Below are 18,721 nucleotides of genomic sequence, written 5' to 3'. Positions count from 1 at the left end.
CCCCCCCCCCCCCCCCCCAAAAACAAAAAAAAAAACAAACAAACACTGCTTTAATAAAACTTTTCTGTTAACATTGGGCCTTGTCCAGGTGTTCTTACCTGGCTTCACCTCCTGCTGCACTGTTTGATGTTTACAGGGAGCAGGTGAACGGTGACGAGGAGGAGGAGAAGGAGGAGGAGCAGAGAGATGACCAGGTGAGACACGTGGGTTCTGTTTTTACACCAGGATCCACAAACCTGGATTACCTGGGGATGTTCTGGTCATCCTGGTTTAATTTATCCTTCAGAGAAGCAGCAACAGACTAACTACTGTGGAGATAACTAGACAGTCAGGTTTAGTTAATCCAGTCAGAGGTGGGTGGGAATTCAGGATTACTTAAACCTGGTTTAACTGTTCATGAGACTAACCAACCATTATCCTGGATCAGTTAATTCTTCTGTAGTAAAACGACCTCCTGACGCCTCATCTGTGTTTGTGTGTCTGCAGGTGAAACAGGTGAGTCGCTGGAGCAAGTATCTGGATACACCTGAGGAGGCGGAGCCAAAAAAACAGGATCCACCTGAGGAGCCAGAACAACAAGAAGCTGAAAAGAGTGGTTTGATGGTCAGGCATCATCTCCATGGCAACAGGAGTGCCAGGTGACTGCGCATATGAGCGTAATTCAGGCTCCGCCCACCTTCCTGTCAGTCCTCAGAGAGACTAGTTAAATTAGTTAGAATACACTAGTCTTTAACTGGTTTAGCAGAGCTGGCCCCTGTCCCAACAGCCTGATCAGCGTTTGACTTTTCCCCCCTCTCTGTCACAGGAAGCGACACAGATCTGAGGAGAGCACAGACCCACCTGCACAGGTAACCTGCTGACATCACTTCCTGTCTCCATGCTACGTTATGCTAACATGAGTCCGGCCCCAACAATAAACGCCGTACTTTATCAAAATGGAGATGTTCCATCTGAGCTAACTTTGGTTCTTTCTATTAATGCAGCCAGAACATCACCCGGCAGCGCCTCCCGGTCTGAGTGGCACCTCCAGGTGGGGTCGTTTCCTCAGTGCTGACAGACAGGTGCAGGAGGAAGAGCCTTCTGTTTGTGGGTGGAGTCAAACAGGAGCAGCAGCCATAAAGCCCTGTGCCCAGCTTCCTGTTCGCTCCATGTTTGAGAGCGGTGAAGAGTTCAGCTTCGACGAGTTTCTCTGATGTTTCTGAGGCTTTTTGTTTATTTCTCTGATGTTTGTTTATTTCTGTTTGTTTATTTACTGACACTTCAGAGACTCAAGGATTTTTTTCATTGTTTTATTGATGAAGTTATCAATAAAGATAGAACAGTAAAAAGTATTAAATGAGTAAAGACTTTGATTAATCTTTGACAGGTTTTGGTCTCGAACTACAGGAAAAGACAGACAAAGCTAGCGATGACATCACTGGTTTGGGCGGGGCTGCTTGGCGTACTGGATGGCGTCGAGCGCAGCTCCGATGTCGAAGTTCTTTGCCTGAAGGAGTCGAGTCAACCAGCCGCCTTCGTCGGTGAAACCCATGGACAACATGGACGACAGAGACTCCACCAGACGGGGGTCGGCCTCTGAGAGGGCAGAGGGAGGAGCTTAATGAGGGGGCAGGGCTAACACACACAAACACCTTGTAACAAACTGTGTGCTCACCTTGAGGCAGGTGCGGATAAAGAGCAGCCTCCCGCAGACCTGTTGGCCCCTGCTGCTCTCCGGGTGGGGGGCCCTGGTTCTGGTTCTGGTTCTGGTTCTCGTCCTGACTCCCTGGTTGCAGCGACTGCAGCTCACCTGTGGACGGGTCCACCTCTTTGGAACTCAGGTGAGTCCACTCCTCGTCAGAGTCTCGGCTCACCTGCAGAGTCAAGGGTTCGGGTCAGTTACTGAGCAGACTGATCTGATCAATGGGTTCTTTCAGAAGAATACTGACCTTTGACCCCTGGCTAGCCACACTCTCACGACCAGTTCCACCTTCTTCTCCGCCTCCATCCATTTCCACGTCACCCTGCTCCCCGCCACCCTGAGGGGGCGGAGTCACCTTGGTCCTTTGGCCTTCGTGCTCCACATCAATGTCCACGTCGATACCTGCACACAGAGACAGGGGGATGACATCACTTCCTGTTCTGATGAACAAAAGGGGGAGGGGCAACAAATAACAGTACACTCACCCAATGGGCTCAACATGGCGGCCACACCCTCGCCGATGTTCTTCAGGAAGTCCACGCTGGCCTGAGAGGCTGCAGAGGTCAAAGGTTATCACCTACGGTGGCTTGGACTCATTTTAATTGATTAATTAATCAGTTTATGAACAAACGACCTACCAGAGGGGGCGCTGCTGTCAGCTGCAGCAGTGGAGGGCCCAGCCTGCTCCTGGTTCTGGTTCTGCTCCTGGGTCTGATCCTGGTTCTGGGCCATTTGCTGGCCCCACATGCAGTGCCTCATTTTCTTCATCCACTTTCCCCGAGGAAACCACTGCTAATAGGGGGAAAACAACAACATGTTAACATCCAATTGAAGAGTGGTGATGTGGGCGGAGCCTAGTGAAGACATGACAGAGTAACCTGGTAAAAATGTGGGCGGAGCCTCTTCTAGCTCTCACAAAACAACTCAAACTATAAATAACCAGGCTCAATCCACAAACCTGTTTTCAGTGGAAATGCCAAACTAAGATTAAGCCACGCCCACCCCATTTTACTCAGAGTTAAGCTCCACCAGGTGGACTCACCTGCAGCGGGTGCCAGATGGGCAGCAGAGCGTGCTCGGTGTGCTTCCCTTGGGCCTGGCAGCTGGAGCACAGGTCGTAGTTTGGACACACCGAACACTTGAAGCGGGTCCCAACAATTTGGCCCTCGCAGCCGTCACAGGTGACGTTAGGATGGGTGACAGGGGGCGGGGCCATGTGAGGAGGACCATGGTGGGGAGGGCCATGATGGGGAGGGCCATGGTGAGGAGGATGGCCAAAGTTGAAAGGGGGGAAGGCGTGAAGGGGGAAGTCCCGACGGTGCTCCTTCTTTTCTGAAAGAGGTAAACAAAACTTTATTCAGACATGACAGGACGAGGTAAACAACCCTCTGATGAAACAAACAAACTGTTTACCTTTGATGAAGAGGCGGAACGTGGCGTCCTTCACGAAGGTCAGACCCATCATCAGCTCATCATCGGAAGAAAACGCCACCAGGTCTCCATCTTCATCTGAAACGTCAACAAACATCATCATCATCACATTTGTTTATGTCAGATTCATAAACAAAACCTCCATTAAAGCAGCTGATTGTTTAAAACAAGATATAAAATTAAATCCTGACAGAAAAAACAGGAGATATGGGTCGGGAAGTTCTAAAAAAGTTTCACGAATCGGTCAAACAAACCCAATTAATGCTATAAAAATGTTCTATATAATCATCAAACTGCTGTAGCTGTATTATTAAAAGTCGCCTTCGTAGAACAGGTTAAAGGTCACGTGCTGCTCACCTTTGTAGTACAGGTTAAAGGAAGCAGAGTTCAGGTTGGAGAAAACCGTCCCCACTTTCTTGCTCAGGTACTCAAAACTACAGGAGACGTCCTCATCCACCGCGAACCTGCGGATCTCCTTCACCTGTTCATCCTTCCCCAACAGGTAGGCCTTCACCGTCACAGACATCTCGAACCGAGCAGAACTCCAGGCAGAAACACAAACCGAACCGAACCGAGCAGAAACACGAACCAAAACGTCCCAAACAAAGTCAGAAACTTTGTGACGCAGCGGTAAATTTTCAGCCTCTTTTATGTTTACTTCCGCCCGTTACGTCCTCCGTCTACTGGGTGACGTAAAGACGCACGCGGACTGCTATTGATCAGCTCAGTCCGGCTAACCAATGGGAGGCCGCTGAGTGACTAAGCAAAATCCAGTCAGGGGGTTCCCATATAGTCACGTGACCTGTACTCGGTCCACACCCGGAACAAGTCATGTCGGAAAAACGCAAAGTCACACAGATTTAAAAACAAAGCTTTTTATTTAAGTTATTTCTTTCTTTGTAAATTTAATGAGTTTATATTGTATATACATATATCCACTACATTTTATTAATTTTATTGATTTATTTTACTTTGCTTAACTAATAATAATCTCCTCTGCAGTTTGGTATTATTTATTTGGTATTTCTGCTTTTATGTATCCCTAACTTATTTTGTATTTATTTTTTTCAGTATTGTTGTTGTTCTTTGATTCTTGTTGCACTAAATCAAATAAAGAAATGCTGAGTCACGACATGTCATCAATTATCTGCATTGATCAGACTTCTGAGAATTCAGTCTATTATTAAATCACTTTTCAAACAAAAGGAATTCAAAGAGTTCACAAAAAGTGCAAAATAATATTAAATTAAAGGCTTAGCAGTCCTTTAAGGACTGCATATCGCCCACCGTCTTTCTTGTCAGAGGTTTAGGTTGAATCATAGAGAAGTAAAATGTTAAATCTGATGTAATATTTAAATATCTCAAGATGAGTTAGCTCTCAGAATGACTGTCAGCTACGACCACACCGAATTCAAGCTCAAGATCTGTAAAACTTAGTTACAGCCTCAGTTATAGCCTGTTCTGAACTCTCAATCAGGATCACAAATTGTTAATATTTATTTGTTTTGAATTTATTGTTTGTTTTCTGTGTTTCCAGGTGTTTCTATTCGTGACGTCACCCAGCTTCGGCAGCCAATCAGCAGCAGCGTGTGTCACATGACTCAGAGTCAGAGTCACAAGATGGAGCCAGGAACCACCTGGGTGTTGTTTTTCTGTTAAAAGGTCACGGGAGATAAATCAGCGGCTTGTTGGGTTCCAGAACCAACCAGAACTTTTCCAACAGGAAGTGGTTCCTCCTCGGCTGGAATCAGCTGAAGGTTTTTATTCAAACAGCTGAACTGGGAACAAATCTAGAGACTGACTGCTGTTTTAGCTGTTCCCATGTTCAGCTCATTCATCTGATGGCTGCTGTGACTTTTGGTTTTTCTAATTTTTATACTTTTGAAAAGACATATATATATATATATATATATAATAGAAATACATTAGGATCTCCTTAGAATTTGTCTGCTTGTGTTCTTAAGCTACTTTTAGCCTTCAGCTACCATTCTGCTTTTATTTTAAGCTAGCCTTCTGCTACTTTTAGCTAGGTTATTTGCTCCTTTTAGATTTTAGCTACTGTTCTATTTTTAGCTTTAAAGTAACCTTTTGTTGGATCTCCTCAGCAGGTTCTGCTTTATTTCAGGGGTTTATCAGCTTGACCTTTGACCTCTGACCCTTTCTGGTTTGGTTTTATTTCAGCTGATGAACAAAGACAATAAAAGCGATTCTGTTTTGTCTTAATGTAAAAATAAAGAGAAGCGGAACAAAAATCTGAGTATTGTGATGTGTCATGGTGGGCGGAGCCTGTTCAGTCACTCAGTAAAAAGCAGTCAATCATCAATAGTATTTAATTTAATTTTATTAACAGAAGATAAATACACTTTTTAGTGAAAATCAGTAAATCAATACCTGTCTCTTAAATCGTTGTTTGATGTTTCAAGTTTAAAGATGAAAAAAAATCCGAAGGTTTCAGCAACAAATGTCTCATAAATCATGTCAGTGATGATGTCAGATGTAGAGCGGGTGGTACTGACGGCAGGTGAGTTTCTTCCTGCAGGTAGGACAGGTGTGTGACGTCGTCAGAGCGTCTCTCAGACACTGGCTGCAGAACACGTGACCACACTTTGTGGAAACAACCAATCGGCCGCTCTCTACAATCTGGGGAGGAAATGACAGCCAATCAGGTTGCAGGATTGCCCTTCCGGGCCGCTGAGGCGCAGAAATGTCACATGACCACCAACGCGGATGATGTCAGAATCAAAAACACTTCATCTGTGTTCCTAGAGTCATGTGACCTGTGAGAGTCTCACCTCAGAGTACAGGTCCAAACAGACGGGACAGCTGATCATACCTGGAGTCGTCCTGAAACACACACACACTCCACTGAGTTCTACTGACAGACCCAAACCTGAGAACAACTCATGGATCAGTCTAATACCTGGCTGTCTTCGCAGGGATCAGTGTATTACCTGGATTTGTGTGCAGAAGACATCATGGCAGCATGGAGGACAGGGGTCATGTCTTCGTCTTCATCACTGCTGAGCACGTAGCTCTCACCTGGCTGGACTCTCCTGTTCTGAGGACCTGACAGAGGACACAAATGTGGAACAGGTCCTTTAGTGACCCAACACAAGGACAAAGAGACGTTCATTCTCTGTAGCTCAGAGTTTTACCTTCATCCACCAGCTGGAGCGCAGCAGCAAGAACAAGAGAAGAAATGTTAGGTCACTTCCTGTACCAACAGGTAACTTCCTGTGTGTTTGTTTGTTACCAGTACAGAGTCGTTGGTCGTTGTCAGGTCGACCACGGCAGCTTCTGATCCCTCACAGGTCAGATCCACCACCTCCTCCACACCTGAGCACACCAGGTAACACAGGCCACAGTCATGTGACCGCAAACACAACAACTAATGTGTTCATTTATCGTACTGACTGTCATCAGCGCCGTCCATCACGTCGATGGGCTCTGTGGGGGGGGCGGGGTCACCAGCATCTGCCGTCCTACAAGTCGTCGTTCTGGCAGAGGATGTTCTGCTCAGCTTGGTGCCGGTTCTGGATACTGGAGGACTTCCTGCGGGCCTTTTCTTCCTCTGAGTCTAAAACACAGAACATGATGTCAGCAGTGGGCGGAGCTTCCTCCAACTGCTGACTCCCCTGTTTTTCTGTTTTTATATTTATTTTTTAGTACAATTTTTGTAATCTGACTATACGGCTACTTTTTAGATCTGGACTTCTTTACTTTTTAGCTCCAGATGATCAATAACACACAGAGATCACCTCTGATAACCAGATCAGCTGATCTGATGCTTTCAAGCGTCAGAAAACTTACAGAGCTGCTCATATCACCACAGGAGCCGAACACACCGAGGACCCTGAACACACCGAAGATCCCGAACACACAGATGTTTCTGCAAAGAATACATTTATTAAATGTAACAATTTAGCAGAGATGCGTTTTGATTTATGAAGTATTTTTCTGAGAGCATGTGATTACACAATGTACAAAACAAAACAACTGAAAAAGGTGACATTATTTAAGATTTATGAACTAATATGATTAAGGCCACATTCTTTAAAGCGCTGATCCATGAAATTATAACAGTTTAAAAGGCAAAACATTGGACTCCTCCGCTGTTTAGGTTTCTTAAAGTGATGTTGAAGCTCAGCTGTCATTCTCGCAGTAACTAAGGAGGCTAACGTTGCTACGCAAAGGTCTTTTCAAGATGGCGGCACAATTTCTCATCTCGCTAGCATAGCTCGCGCAGGGCTGACCGTCCCTGTGTTCTTCTAGCTCACCACTACTTCCTGCAGTTCTGATACTGTCACGAACAAGATTATTCTCCAAACTTTCTGCGGTAAAATTTCGAAATCTCCGCCATTTTTGACCCTCACCGTCCCGCCTCTCCCGGCCGGTTCGCGGCTGATGAGCTCACTTTCAGGGGCTGCGGTTTGTGGCACAACACCTGGGAAAACGTTAGCGGTTAGGGTTTTGTCACTCACCGTCAGCGGGTGTTTCCGGTCGGATCAGGGGTTTGGTTCACACCTGTAAACAGGTCCGCTGCAGTCCGATTAATCTGATTCTGACCCACAACACCGGACAGAACTCGGTTTCGTTAGCTTAAATTTGCTCCCGCCTCTTCTTCTGTTGCTGCAGCAGGAGGTGCAGACAGACGGTTGGCTCCCTCGCGCCCCCTGCAGCCTTAAAGATGAAACTACAACTTGTTAGTTTTTAAATATAAAATTTTAGCTTTTAAACTTTTCAGTCACAGAAGAAACAATGTTTATTTTGTTTTTTATTAGATTTAGTTAAAGGATATATGCTGCACATTTATAAAAATCTATAATTATAGTTTAAAATCTCTTTCTGTAGAAAAATCTTCAAAGTCGTACCGTCTCAGCAACAGGAATCGATTTATAAAATGCATAAAAATAAAATCTTTTGCACAAAAATTAAAATCTTTATTAAAAAAAACAACTTCTTTTTCTTTCAGTTTTTCCCTTTTCAGGGGTCTCCATAGTGAGTCGTCCTCCTCCATCTAGCTCTGTCTTCTGTGTCCTCTGTCCTTACTCCAACTCCTTCCATGTCCCCTCTAACTGCATCCATATCTGTCCTCTTTGTCTCTAACATCCTTCTGTCCCTCCTCTGGATATGTCCAAACCATCTCAGTCTTTATCTCCAAGTCCTTCAACCTGTGCTGGACCTCTGATGACCTCAGTCCTGATCCTGTCCATTCTCGTCCCTCCCAAGGAGAACCTCAACATCTTCAGCTCTGACACTTCCTGTTCTGTCTCCAAACCAACATGGCTGCTCTCACCACTATCTGGAAACCTTTTCTTTGACCTTTGCTGCCACCTTTTTGTTACAGATCATTCCTGAAACTTTGGCTTCTTCAGTTCTTCACTGTGACTCTAAAACACTGAGCTCCTTTTCAGAACCAGCCCACAGAGACTCCATCGTCTCCGGAGACATGGATCCGAGTCAGACCTGAACAGGACCTTCTTGAAATAAAGTTTTTTTTGCCTTAAAGTTTGATTTCTCACAACAAAAACCTTTTCTCAAGATTCAGATTTTATTTGGCGTAAAAACAGAACTGAAATCAATAATCTGCAGATCAAAGAGAATAAACAGCTGATCCAAAAGTTACATTAATCACAAATGAGTCAATTTATAATCAATAACTGATCGTTTATTCTGATGTCATCTGTTTCCTTTTTTCACAATAAAAGCAGAAACAATAAATTAAAAAAATAAGCTGAAAGCAAAAAACTGACCCGCTAGTACCAGAACCAGGATGAACCGATCCACTGGTACCAGAACTGGGCCTGACATGCTGAGGTGGATCAGTGTGTACACATACAAACAGAACGTAAACAACAACATCCAGTTAAACAGACGAGTTGACGTCCTCACGTTCCCGTCTCGTCAGGTGACAGCAGCCGCCCGGTGGAAGCTGCAGTGCTGCGTGGTGACCCAGTGCATCATGGGAGGTCCTGCCTGTAGGCGGGGACATCCGGCACGGCCCGGCAGAATCCGCTTTAAGGCTGCACCTTCATAAACGCCAGAAGCTGAACATCCCACTGAGCCTGGACACCTGAACGTAGCACGGCTGAGGAGACAGAAAAGCTCTTTACTTACATGTGTTTACCTGCGAGTCATTTACCTGTCAGTCATTTACCTGAGCGTGTGTTTACCTGCGAGTCATTTACCTGAGCGTGTGTTTACCTGCGAGTCATTTACCTGAGCGTGTTTACCTGTGAGTCATTTACCTGAGCGTGTTTACCTGTCAGTCATTTACCTGAGCGTGTTTACCTGTCAGTCATTTACCTGAGCGTGTGTTTACCTGCAAGTCATTTACCTGTGAGTCATTTACCTGAGCGTGTGTTTACCCGTGTTGCAGATCTAAGTAGAGGTAAAGGTCCTGTGATCCACCTGGTTCATCTTCAGGTGCGTGTCGAGGATCTGGAACATCTCCCGGATGTTTGGGACGTAACCGGACTGCAGCTTCGACCAAACAGGAACATCTGAGGGGGAAGACAAACAGTGTTACACCAGGAAGTGACTTCTGATTGCTCCGCCTCTCACTTCTGCACAGACAGAAGACAATGATCTGTGACAGGGTTTCGGTCTAAATATTAAACGTTTTTCAAAAAGTGAGTCGCATTTAAACAGTTCTAAGGCTGTGCTCTGGACCAATCACAACTCACCATTCAGAGTGACCTCAAAGGCTCCCGTAGACAGGAAGTGAGTCTCCATCATGTTACAGATGAAGAACGCCATCAGACACGAGAAGATCTGGCAAACAGGAAACACAAAAAACTCAGTCTGCTGCCGCGACAACAGACAGCATCTGTTGTCATGGTAACGGGGAGGGGGGCAGGTACCTTGTTGTTCTGAGTCCAGGTCCAGACTGCGGGGGTGTCATGGCCGAGGAGGTGAAAGGGGTTCTGACCGCTGATGATGAGGAGGATGGAGAGCAGCTTCAGGTAGGAGATCAGGTTACCGACGTACCTGAGGAAGAACCTTCAGAGTCAACAACAAAGCTCCATCTGATATTAAACATCCTATTGTTCCATATTTTCCTAACAGAGCTCTTCGCTCTCAGGCTGCAGGTGTACGTGTGGTTCCTAGAGGTTCTAAAAGTAGAACAGGAGGCGGAGCTTTCAGTTCTCAGGCTCCGCCCAGTTACTGTCCATGAGGCTGAAGCCCTGTCTACCTTTCAGACCTTCCTTTTTAATAAATCCTATAGATAGGTTGGCTTGGGTTTCCTGAGGTATGATGGAATTTTAGAAGGAACAAAATTGAAAGTTTTTCAAGTTTTATAATAAAATGATCAAATTAATTGACAGAATCAGCATTTTAAACAATTATCTACAGGGTAATGGCATCATAGTTCACTTGTTGCTTAGTGTTGGGGGTGTGGTTTAATTACGTCATAGCTCACCTGTTGAAAGGAGTTGGGGGGTAGTTTTCTCCCTGGATGCGGATGTCTGGATACACCTGGCTGATGGCGTTGGAATACTCCTGGAAGACTTTGCTGTACCCTCAGGAGATACTGAGAAAACACAGAGCACAGATGTCAGGTAAGCCCCGCCCCCACCGACACACACCTGTCAGGTAAGCCCCGCCCACTCTGAGGTTGGTCAGTTAAAACTAAATCAGTTTGATCTCCAGAATATCTCCAGCAGGTCACGTGACTTCCTTCTGATGATCTGATCACGTGGTTGTCAGTTGGAACGGAACCGGTGTGGTTCCGGCTGTAACCTGTCAGGTGTCAGAACCGCTCACTGACTCACCAGTATCGGAACAGCAGAACCGGCCCGGTGTACAGCGCGGCCTTGGCTGGTTTCCCGGGCTCCAGGTTCGGTTCGGTGTCCGGAGACGAATCGGGCCGCAGGTTCGACCTGACGGTATAAATGTCCCGCAGGGTGAGAGCCGTGAAGAACAGCAGAACCGCGAGCAGGCCGGTCGAACCGAACTCTGCCATGTCTGCAGCCGTCTTCTTCTTCTTCTTCTGCTGCTGCTTCTTCTTCTGTGGTGTTTAACTGAAGGGGAATCCTTTCAGGCCCAGAGCGCCTCCTCCTGGTTGCCCGATTCCTTATGTTCTTGGAGGAATGCTTATCGCCCGCCACCTTTAAAGCCAGAGAGAAGTGTCGGATCTTTTCATACTAATGTTCATAAACTAATATGTGTGTAAAGATGTTCTGTGGAAAACTCAGACAAACCTGAGGAGAACATGGAAACTCAGAAAGACCCAACCCACCTGTGACCCGTTACACCTTGAACAAACTTTGGTGACAAATCTTTTCTAAACCTCGAGCTGATCACAACTTCCTGCCAAGATTTAAAAATAAAATTCACTTCTTATTTTCTGTTTGTTTGCATTATTAACAAGCTTGAAATATTCTAATAACAAATATTATTTAATATGATGAGAAGTATTTTGAGGTTAGGTTTTCTTAAACAGTAATTTTTATTACGTTACTTTATGACGTTACTGCTAACGAACCTTTAATTAATAGAATGATTACTGTAAGAAGTTTTAATTCTGTTAAACTGAGTTTTAGTTTGTAAAGTTTAAATTAAAACTGCTCACGCGCTCGTTTCTTCGGACGCGCGTCATGCTTTTATTGTGAAGGAAAGATCCCTCCATTTGTTTTTGTTTCCAATCATTGGTGTTTGTTTGTTTTTATTTACAGGATATCTGTGTCTATGCTGATCTGTGACGTCACAGAGCCGCGACGCGCGGCAGTGTCAGTGACGTCATACACATGTGACGCGGCAGAGACAGAGGTGAAGAAGAGGAGTTCAAACATGTCTTCATCGTCTCTCTCTTTTCTCTGACACCGGCCGCCGGACACCGGCCGCATGCGCGTTCCGGTGCTGTGTTCGGTAACTCAGAGGTCACGTGGTCAGCATGCTAAGCGCAGGGGGTCTGGTTCGGTCCAGAGTCCTGCGGCTCCGTGGACCAGCAGCAGGGCTCGTCAGGTGGGCCGGACCCGCTACCGTCTCCGTACCTGAGCCTCGCGTGAGGAGCGTGTCCGGTGTGGGCGGGGCCAGCGGCGCAGGTGGATGGTACGGCAGCCTGTCGGACTCCGCTCCGGTTCACCTGTGCGAACACTTCCTGGTTGGAGTCCAGCAGGTGAGCGGGCTGCCGTGGTGGCTGAGTATTGCCATGGCAACGGTTTCAGTCAGGACCCTCATCACCCTGCCACTCGCCACCTACCAGCTCCTCATCCTCAGCAAGGTGGGTGGAGCTAAAACTCACCTGGAAGATATGGTAATTAATCCAGGATCACAAAAGAAAGCTGGGGTTTCCAAACCTGATCAGAACCAAACTGGATCAGAACCGAACCAGGTCAGACCCAAACCAGATCAGACCTGAACCAGATCAGACCTGAACCAGATCAGAACCAAACCAGATCAGAACCAAACCAGATCAGAACCAAACCAGATCAGACCTGAACCAGATCAGACCTGAACCAGATCAGACCCAAACCAGATCAGAATCAAACCAGATCAGAATCAAACCAGATCAGAACCAAACCTGATCAGAACTAAATCGGATCAGAACCAAACCAGAATAGAACCAGATCAGGTAACTTCAGGTTCAGTCGGGATTTTCAGCATCACCAACTGTTTCAGTTTTGTCTGTGGTTTGTTACCATGGTAACTGATGGTGAAAACCTCACCTGCTCTGGTTGTTCTCCTGTTTTCCCTGACTCTGATTGGTTCTCTGGTGCTTCGCCTGTTTTTTCCTCACTGTTAGAATTAGTTAAACCAGAACCCAGGATTAAAACTCAGGATTAAAACTCAGGATTAAAACTCAGGGTTAAGTTAAACTTGCGTTGTGGAGTGAAGCACAAGTCAGGCTAAATTAATCCACGTTTAAATAACCCAGATGTCCCCAACAGACATTAAGGTTGATCACAGATTATGAGCCTGCTCTTTAAGTTGGATTTAAGAAATAACTAACTAACTAACCAATTAACCAACTAACTAACTAGTTTGACTCCAAAGCTCTAGATGTAAATCCAGAATCAGACGAGTTGTTCTTTGTAAACAAACAGGAAGATTTTTATTTTATGGTTCAATAGTTGATTAAAAACTGAACAGGTGGGACTGAAGCCCCGCCCCCCGGGGAGGAGGGGGAGGGGTCATTTGACCAGTAACCATAGTAACGTCCAGGTGATGTGCAGGTGGAGGCGCTGCAGGCGGAGATCTCTGAGCTGGCCAAGAGGCTTCGCTACGAAGTGTCGGTCCGAGCGAGAGAGAGGGGCTGGACGGAGAAACAGAGCCGGTAAGGACAAACAAACAAACACAAACAAACAATAAACAAACACAAACAAACAACAAAGAATAAACACAAACAAACAAACAACAAACATCCAGGGTTGTCCCTCCGGAGTCGGACCCTCAGCTGGTCTCACAGAACCAGTTCTAATAAGTGCTGGTTCTGAAGGTTCTGGTTCTTAGAGAGTTCAGGTCCATTAAACAGCTGAGTTCTGGTTCTGTGTCCCGGGTGCAGGGTCCAGTTCCAGAAGAACCTGCGCCGTCTGGTCTCGCAGCTCTACATCCGGGACAACTGCCACCCCTTCAAAGCCAGCCTGGTGGTCTGGGTCCAGCTGCCCCTCTGGGTCAGTCTGTCTCTGGCCCTCCGGAACCTGAGCCTGGATCAGTCAGGTAGGTCCTCCGGCCCGGCTGACTCTGGGTCGGTTCCGGGCCGGCCCACTGACCCGTGTGTTCTGTGCAGCCCTGCGTGGTGAGCTGGCAGCAGGGGGCGCTCTGTGGTTCCCCGACCTCACCGTACCGGACTCCACCTGGATCCTGCCGGTCTGCCTGGGCCTCACCAACCTGGTCATCGTGGAGGTCCGTTTGTGAGCTCACTTCTGGTCACATGACCTGTGATGTCATCATACTAAGTGGGCGGGTCCTCTTCTTCTTCAGGTGTTTTCTCTGCAGCGAGTCGGAGCGTCGGGTTTCCAGCGCCTGGTTCTGAACGGGATCAGAGGCTTCTCGGTTCTGATGATCCCCATCGCTGCCACTGTCCCATCTGTGAGTCCAGAACCGGCCTGTCGGGTCAGAACCCTGTTTTAGCACCACGCTTTTATTCTGAAGTTCTGATTCTCTCACATCCTGTCTCCCCGTTTCCCCACACAGTCCATGGCTCTGTACTGGTTCTGCTCCAGTCTGGTCGGGTTTGGTCAGAACCTCCTCCTTCGCTCACCGACGCTCCACAGAATCCTCCGACTGCCGACTCGGCGATCCGATTCCCCGTACAGAGACCTGCTGTCCGCCTTCATCGCCAAGTACTACAAGTAGATACCGCAAAGTACTACAGAGTACTACAGAGACTTATAGGGTTCTGTGGGGTTCTCCAGAGTTCTACAGGGTTCTGTGGGGTTCTCCAGAGTTCTAAGTGCAGCCTGGAGCCGTTTGAACAGATTTAAACGGAACATGAAACTCTTCATCATTACAAAGTTCTGTTTGTTCCTCCTGAGTTCTGATGAAACGGTTTCAGAACAAACAGTGATGTTCCGACTGAAACATGAAGTTCTGTCTGGAGGAATGTGACCTCGGTTCTAAAAACAACTTCCTGAAACAAAAACAGGAAGGGAGTCACGTGACCTCCGGCTGGAAAGTTTCCTGTTGTTCCCACAGACTCAGAGTCTGGACCTGGAACCGGATCAGACGGAGAACCTTATCAGAACCAACATCTGATCGGTGGGTTTTGGTGGAATGTTTGAAATAAAATAAACACAATAAAGATTGTTGTCTTATTTATTTGAAGCAGCTGGAGGAACCTGAGTTTCTGCTCCTGGAAGACGAAGGTTCATGAAATGTGAGGAACTGGGTTCCTTCTCTTCGTCTCACGTCACCCTCCTCATCCTCATAATAAACTTATTTATAAAGGTTAAATCTGATTCTTAGGCTCAAAAACAGGATTTTAGCTGAAAACCTGATCAGCTCAGGTCCTGGTTCAGGTCCTGGTTCAGGTTCAGGTCTTTGATGGATCTGTTTCAGTTCCTTAACAACAGGACTCAGATTCTGAAACTTGTCTGTAAAGCACAGCAGGAAGTCATGGATTCAAGCTTTTATTAAACTTATTCTTGATTGAACAGGTGAGAAAGATGTGAAAAGACATCAGAACCCATCAGAACCATTGAACCGGACCAGCTGGATCTCTTCTCCAGCTTCTCACGCTCAGGAAGTTCTGACTCGGTTCTGTGAGGCGGAGCCAGCAGAGACCCATCACCTCCCAGGCGGACTCAGACTCAGTCCGGTTCAGACCTGACCCACTTCAGACCGACATGAGGTCCCGCTGCATCGCTCCGCTCCTGGTTCCGATCCTCCTCGCGCTCCTCCCGGGGCTGTCAGCCGGTCCGGGCTGCGGGCCGTGCGACCCGGTTCTGTGCGCTCCGCTCCCGGTCCAGGGCTGTCCCGCCGGGTCCCTGCGGGACTCGTGCGGTTGCTGCTCGGTCTGCGCAGCCGCAGACGGTGAGCTGTGCGGGGGCCGCCGCGCGGGAGCGCGCCGCTGCGGGTCCGGACTGGAGTGCGTGAGAAGCAGGGACGACAAGAAAAGCAAGATGGGCGTGTGCGCGTGCAAGAGTAACTACGAGGTCTGCGGAACCGACGGAACCACGTACAAGAGCGGCTGCGCACTGAAGACCGCGAGCCTGGCAGCCCAGAAGGAGGGCAAAGAACCAATCAGCGTCCAGAACAAAGGCCGCTGCGCTACAGGTGAGACTGACCACAGGTGAGACTGACCCCAGGTGAGACTGACCACAGGTGAGACTGACCACAGGTGAGACTGACCCCAGGTGAGACTGATCACAGGTGAGACTGACCACAGGTGAGACTGACCATAGGTGAGACTGACCACAGGTGAGACTGACCACAGGTGAGACTGACTCCAGGTGAAACTGACACATGACTTGTTCCATCCTGATCTGATGATGTTGACTCGTCTGTCTGCAGCTCCCGTCATCGTCACTCCTCCAGGTGAGGTGTTCAATGTCAGCGGCTCCCAGGTGTACCTGAGCTGTGAGGCAGTGGGCGTGCCCACACCTGTCCTCACCTGGAAGAAGGTGAGTTTGTCAGGGGAGGGTAAGGATTATTACTACTTCCTGTTTCCTACTCAGTTAACCTTAAAGTCAACCAATCAAACTTTTTTAAGGACTGAGCCGAAGATGATGATGATGATGAAGATGATGATGATGAAGATGATGATGATAGTCCTGATGTCTTCAGGTCGTTGGTGGGAAGAGGAGGGCGGAGCTGCTTCCAGGAGACCGGGACAATCTGGCGATCCAGACCAGAGGAGGACCAGAGAAACATGAAGTGACCGGCTGGGTTCTGGTCAGTAACCGGGTCTTTCATTCCCTCATTGATCAGCAGCTCTGATCAATAACCCCAGATTGGTAGCTTAGTGAACCCACAAGAAGATAAAGGTTGTTCTGGTCAGGATGAACTTCCAGGGTTAGGGTTTGGTGTTCCAGGTGTTCCAGGTGTGAGCAGGTGTATCACAGCAGCAGTGAGTGTATGGCACACAGGAAGTGATGTCATCATCATCTGTTGGTCCAATCAGAACTGATGGTGTCATTTCAGATTTCCCCGCTGACCAAAGAAGAAGAAGGATCGTACGAGTGTCACGCCACCAACTCCATCGGTGAAGCTTCGGCTATCGGAGCCATTTACCTGGTCGAGTCGGCCGATGACGTCATCATAAAGACAGGTAACCACTATAATGACATCATCAGCAAACAAATACACAAAGCAATAACATCATCATAAATATGATGAGTCCGGACCTGGATTGGTCGCATCAGTCAGGTGTTCCTTTAAACTCAGCTGGGATTTACCTGGGTTAGGACTTTAGGTTGTCACCTCTCTGATGGACGGATGGATGGATGGTTAGATGGATGGATGGATGGATGGATGGATGGATGGATGGATGGATGGATGGATGGTTGGATGGATGGATGGATGGATGGACGGACCCCTCTGACTGTGATAGTTTTTGTTTATTTAACTAGGTTAGGTTCCCTGAAAACAAATACACTGGAATGGACTCTGATGGTCCTAGGCGGGATTTGCGGCAGCCATCTTGCTAGGTGCTACGTGTAACAATCTGTAAAGTTTACATGCTGAAGCCACACACTGGTAACGCCATGTGTGTGTGTGTGTATGTGTGTGTGTGCTGTGTCATCAGTCCAGAAACATTATTTTACTTAAATATCTAACACTGACACCTCTGGATGAAGAAAAATAAAACTTTCGCTTCATCTCTGCTCTGAGAAGCAGCTTCATGTCCATGAATGCAGCGCACCGGTCCATCACTGTTCAGAACCAGAATTCTCCGTCCTTCTCCTCCTTCAGCCGTGGCTCACAGACAGCCAACACTGCCCCCTGCTGGCAGCTGTGAAACACAACAACAGAACAAACAGTTTCAACACTAAAACTATGTGCCTGTGAAAGCTTTTAAACACATGAACCAAACAAAAACGTGTTTTCATTCATGCTACATGTTTTATTGTCAGCATGTAGTTTTCAGCATAACCTGCAGCTTCATTAACTATCATCTGGAGCAGAAAACAAAGCAGTGATGTGTTTTATCATCTTATAAGGCTGATTTTTGACCAGGTGGAGTTATTACAAGACTTAAAGGATGTTTGAATTGAAGGAGAATAATTCAAACATGAGCCACATATATCTGATATTACTTCATGGTTCACTGGTTTATTCACCCTGAATTAGTTTCATCATCATGAGTTTTTTTCTTCCAGAGAATCCTGATCCCAGGAAGTTCAGTCGAAGGCAGTTTGACTTCTTCTTGACAACATTTTGCATCTCCTCACCTGAGGAGTTTTCTCACTTCAAACAGCCTCAGAGCTGAAAAATGTCCCCAGAGGAGAAGTTTTCCAAATATCAAAAAGATCCAATTATTTATTGAACTGAACTGTGATGAAGGAGAACGAGTGCAGAAACTCATCTGTTTGATTAACGAACCTCTGATGTTTGTTTTCAGTGATGAAGGAGGAGGAGGAGGAGGAGCTGTGATCAGCTGATCAGAGAAGGTGAAGACCCCATCCAAGATGGCGGCCGTGCTGACACGTCAGCTTCAACAGACAGCGCCAGTCTTCGAGGTGTTTGTTGTTTGCTCGCACTCCTTACCAAACTTCCAGGTCACCTAAACCCGACCAATTAAAGATTAAAGTCAAATTCTGTTCTGGTGCTCCTTTTTCCATTTCATGTTTTCGATCTGAGCCTAAAAAAAAATAAACCCGAGAAAAAAATAAACTCAAACATTGTTGTGTTTTGGAGCTGCTGAGCCGAGGCTCAGGAGGATCACTGCAGGAACTGAAGCAAAGGACAACAGAAGGTTTTTACAGGAAGGCTCCAAACACAGGAGACGGGCTTTGGACCAGAACCAGAGTCGTCTCTGCATCCATCAGATCCTGAGATTTTCTCTCTGATCCAAAGTCAGATTGGATCAATAATCAAAGATCGATCAACAAACTGATCAGACTGATTGATCAGCCATCAGAGGAGACGGATCAACGGAGCGGCTGCTGGTCCTGATGTCCTCTGGTGGACCCTGGACCTGGACTGTCCCTGCTGAGGAGACAG

General features: G+C 47.0%; 6 protein-coding genes across 11 annotated transcripts in view; 3 read left to right on the top strand and 3 right to left on the bottom strand.

Annotated features, from left to right (window-relative positions):
- The window catches only part of mrnip (MRN complex interacting protein), a 2,440-nt gene extending 894 nt beyond the window's left edge, over positions 1 to 1,546 (top strand). Inside the window, exons 4-7 of the mRNA XM_017438060.3 lie at positions 137 to 194; positions 487 to 638; positions 806 to 848; positions 984 to 1,546. Coding sequence (XP_017293549.1) covers positions 137 to 194; positions 487 to 638; positions 806 to 848; positions 984 to 1,193 — 463 coding nt within the window. The 3' untranslated portion in view covers positions 1,194 to 1,546. The remainder of the gene's footprint in view (positions 1 to 136; positions 195 to 486; positions 639 to 805; positions 849 to 983) is intronic.
- Positions 1,415 to 3,656, bottom strand: sqstm1 (sequestosome 1). Of its 2 annotated transcripts, none has more exons than XM_017438038.3 (8): positions 3,470 to 3,656; positions 3,095 to 3,190; positions 2,724 to 3,013; positions 2,320 to 2,473; positions 2,167 to 2,235; positions 1,929 to 2,083; positions 1,655 to 1,853; positions 1,415 to 1,575 (listed from the first exon to the last, which is right to left on the bottom strand). In XM_017438038.3, exons 1-8 carry the CDS (start codon positions 3,636 to 3,638, stop codon positions 1,415 to 1,417), a joined length of 1,293 nt encoding a protein of 430 aa, XP_017293527.1. In that variant the 5' UTR covers positions 3,639 to 3,656. The 2 variants fall into 2 exon arrangements, with proteins under 2 accessions (XP_017293527.1, XP_017293528.1); XM_017438039.3 differs by having other exon boundaries at positions 2,320 to 2,470; positions 3,470 to 3,638.
- Positions 3,657 to 5,433: 1,777 nt separating this feature from the next.
- rnf4 (ring finger protein 4) lies at positions 5,434 to 7,757 on the bottom strand. Of its 2 annotated transcripts, none has more exons than XM_017438052.3 (8): positions 7,594 to 7,757; positions 6,923 to 7,001; positions 6,527 to 6,689; positions 6,372 to 6,448; positions 6,268 to 6,280; positions 6,064 to 6,178; positions 5,905 to 5,956; positions 5,434 to 5,752 (listed from the first exon to the last, which is right to left on the bottom strand). In XM_017438052.3, the coding sequence occupies exons 2-8, from the start codon at positions 6,932 to 6,934 to the stop codon at positions 5,603 to 5,605; spliced, it is 582 nt and encodes a 193-aa protein (XP_017293541.1). In that variant the 5' UTR covers positions 6,935 to 7,001; positions 7,594 to 7,757; the 3' UTR covers positions 5,434 to 5,602. The 2 variants fall into 2 exon arrangements, with proteins under 2 accessions (XP_017293541.1, XP_017293540.1); XM_017438051.3 differs by having other exon boundaries at positions 6,366 to 6,448; positions 7,594 to 7,756.
- Positions 7,758 to 8,754: 997 nt separating this feature from the next.
- On the bottom strand, positions 8,755 to 11,248 carry selenot2 (selenoprotein T, 2). 2 transcript variants are annotated; one of them, XM_025011081.2, is made up of 6 exons: positions 10,888 to 11,248; positions 10,536 to 10,646; positions 9,976 to 10,102; positions 9,799 to 9,886; positions 9,481 to 9,615; positions 8,755 to 9,200 (listed from the first exon to the last, which is right to left on the bottom strand). In XM_025011081.2, the coding sequence occupies exons 1-5, from the start codon at positions 11,076 to 11,078 to the stop codon at positions 9,494 to 9,496; spliced, it is 639 nt and encodes a 212-aa protein (XP_024866849.1). In that variant the 5' UTR covers positions 11,079 to 11,248; the 3' UTR covers positions 8,755 to 9,200; positions 9,481 to 9,493. The 2 variants fall into 2 exon arrangements, with proteins under 2 accessions (XP_024866849.1, XP_017293522.1); XM_017438033.3 differs by having other exon boundaries at positions 9,465 to 9,615; positions 10,888 to 11,232.
- Positions 11,249 to 11,844: 596 nt separating this feature from the next.
- Positions 11,845 to 14,862, top strand: LOC108248953 (cytochrome c oxidase assembly protein COX18, mitochondrial). 3 transcript variants are annotated; one of them, XM_025011080.2, is made up of 6 exons: positions 11,845 to 12,233; positions 13,291 to 13,391; positions 13,620 to 13,774; positions 13,845 to 13,960; positions 14,039 to 14,146; positions 14,252 to 14,862. In XM_025011080.2, the coding sequence occupies exons 1-6, from the start codon at positions 12,009 to 12,011 to the stop codon at positions 14,411 to 14,413; spliced, it is 867 nt and encodes a 288-aa protein (XP_024866848.1). In that variant the 5' UTR covers positions 11,845 to 12,008; the 3' UTR covers positions 14,414 to 14,862. The 3 variants fall into 3 exon arrangements, with proteins under 3 accessions (XP_024866848.1, XP_017293520.1, XP_017293521.1); XM_017438031.3 differs by having other exon boundaries at positions 11,845 to 12,371; XM_017438032.3 differs by having other exon boundaries at positions 11,847 to 12,338.
- Positions 14,863 to 15,229: 367 nt separating this feature from the next.
- On the top strand, positions 15,230 to 18,391 carry igfbp7 (insulin-like growth factor binding protein 7). Its single transcript, XM_017438044.3, has 5 exons — positions 15,230 to 15,832; positions 16,070 to 16,179; positions 16,343 to 16,450; positions 16,700 to 16,826; positions 18,120 to 18,391. The coding sequence occupies exons 1-5, from the start codon at positions 15,403 to 15,405 to the stop codon at positions 18,149 to 18,151; spliced, it is 807 nt and encodes a 268-aa protein (XP_017293533.1). The 5' UTR covers positions 15,230 to 15,402; the 3' UTR covers positions 18,152 to 18,391.
- Positions 18,392 to 18,721: the final 330 nt, after the last annotated feature.

The sequence above is a fragment of the Kryptolebias marmoratus genome, linkage group LG9 (assembly GCF_001649575.2).
Source record: "Kryptolebias marmoratus isolate JLee-2015 linkage group LG9, ASM164957v2, whole genome shotgun sequence".
NCBI classification, from domain to species: domain Eukaryota; kingdom Metazoa; phylum Chordata; class Actinopteri; order Cyprinodontiformes; family Rivulidae; genus Kryptolebias; species Kryptolebias marmoratus.
This window is presented reverse-complemented; position numbering and strand designations above follow the sequence as displayed.

Coding starts and splice junctions, on each gene's coding strand:
- LOC108248953 (XM_017438031.3), top strand. CDS start 12,009: ATGCTAAGCGCAGGGGGTCTGGTTCGGTCCAGAGTCCTGCGGCTCCGT. Junction 13,392..13,619: donor TGGACGGAGAAACAGAGCCG/GTAAGGACAAAC, acceptor TCCCGGGTGCAG/GGTCCAGTTCCAGAAGAACC. Junction 14,147..14,251: donor TCGCTGCCACTGTCCCATCT/GTGAGTCCAGAA, acceptor TTCCCCACACAG/TCCATGGCTCTGTACTGGTT.
- rnf4 (XM_017438051.3), bottom strand. Junction 5,957..6,063: donor TCTTCTGCACACAAATCCAG/GTAATACACTGA, acceptor TGTGTGTTTCAG/GACGACTCCAGGTATGATCA. Junction 5,753..5,904: donor GTTTGGACCTGTACTCTGAG/GTGAGACTCTCA, acceptor TTTCCTCCCCAG/ATTGTAGAGAGCGGCCGATT.
- igfbp7 (XM_017438044.3), top strand. CDS start 15,403: ATGAGGTCCCGCTGCATCGCTCCGCTCCTGGTTCCGATCCTCCTCGCG. Junction 16,451..16,699: donor AAGTGACCGGCTGGGTTCTG/GTCAGTAACCGG, acceptor GTGTCATTTCAG/ATTTCCCCGCTGACCAAAGA. Junction 16,827..18,119: donor TGACGTCATCATAAAGACAG/GTAACCACTATA, acceptor GTTTGTTTTCAG/TGATGAAGGAGGAGGAGGAG.
- sqstm1 (XM_017438038.3), bottom strand. CDS start 3,638: ATGTCTGTGACGGTGAAGGCCTACCTGTTGGGGAAGGATGAACAGGTG. Junction 3,014..3,094: donor GTTCCGCCTCTTCATCAAAG/GTAAACAGTTTG, acceptor TACCTCTTTCAG/AAAAGAAGGAGCACCGTCGG. Junction 1,576..1,654: donor TTATCCGCACCTGCCTCAAG/GTGAGCACACAG, acceptor CTGCCCTCTCAG/AGGCCGACCCCCGTCTGGTG.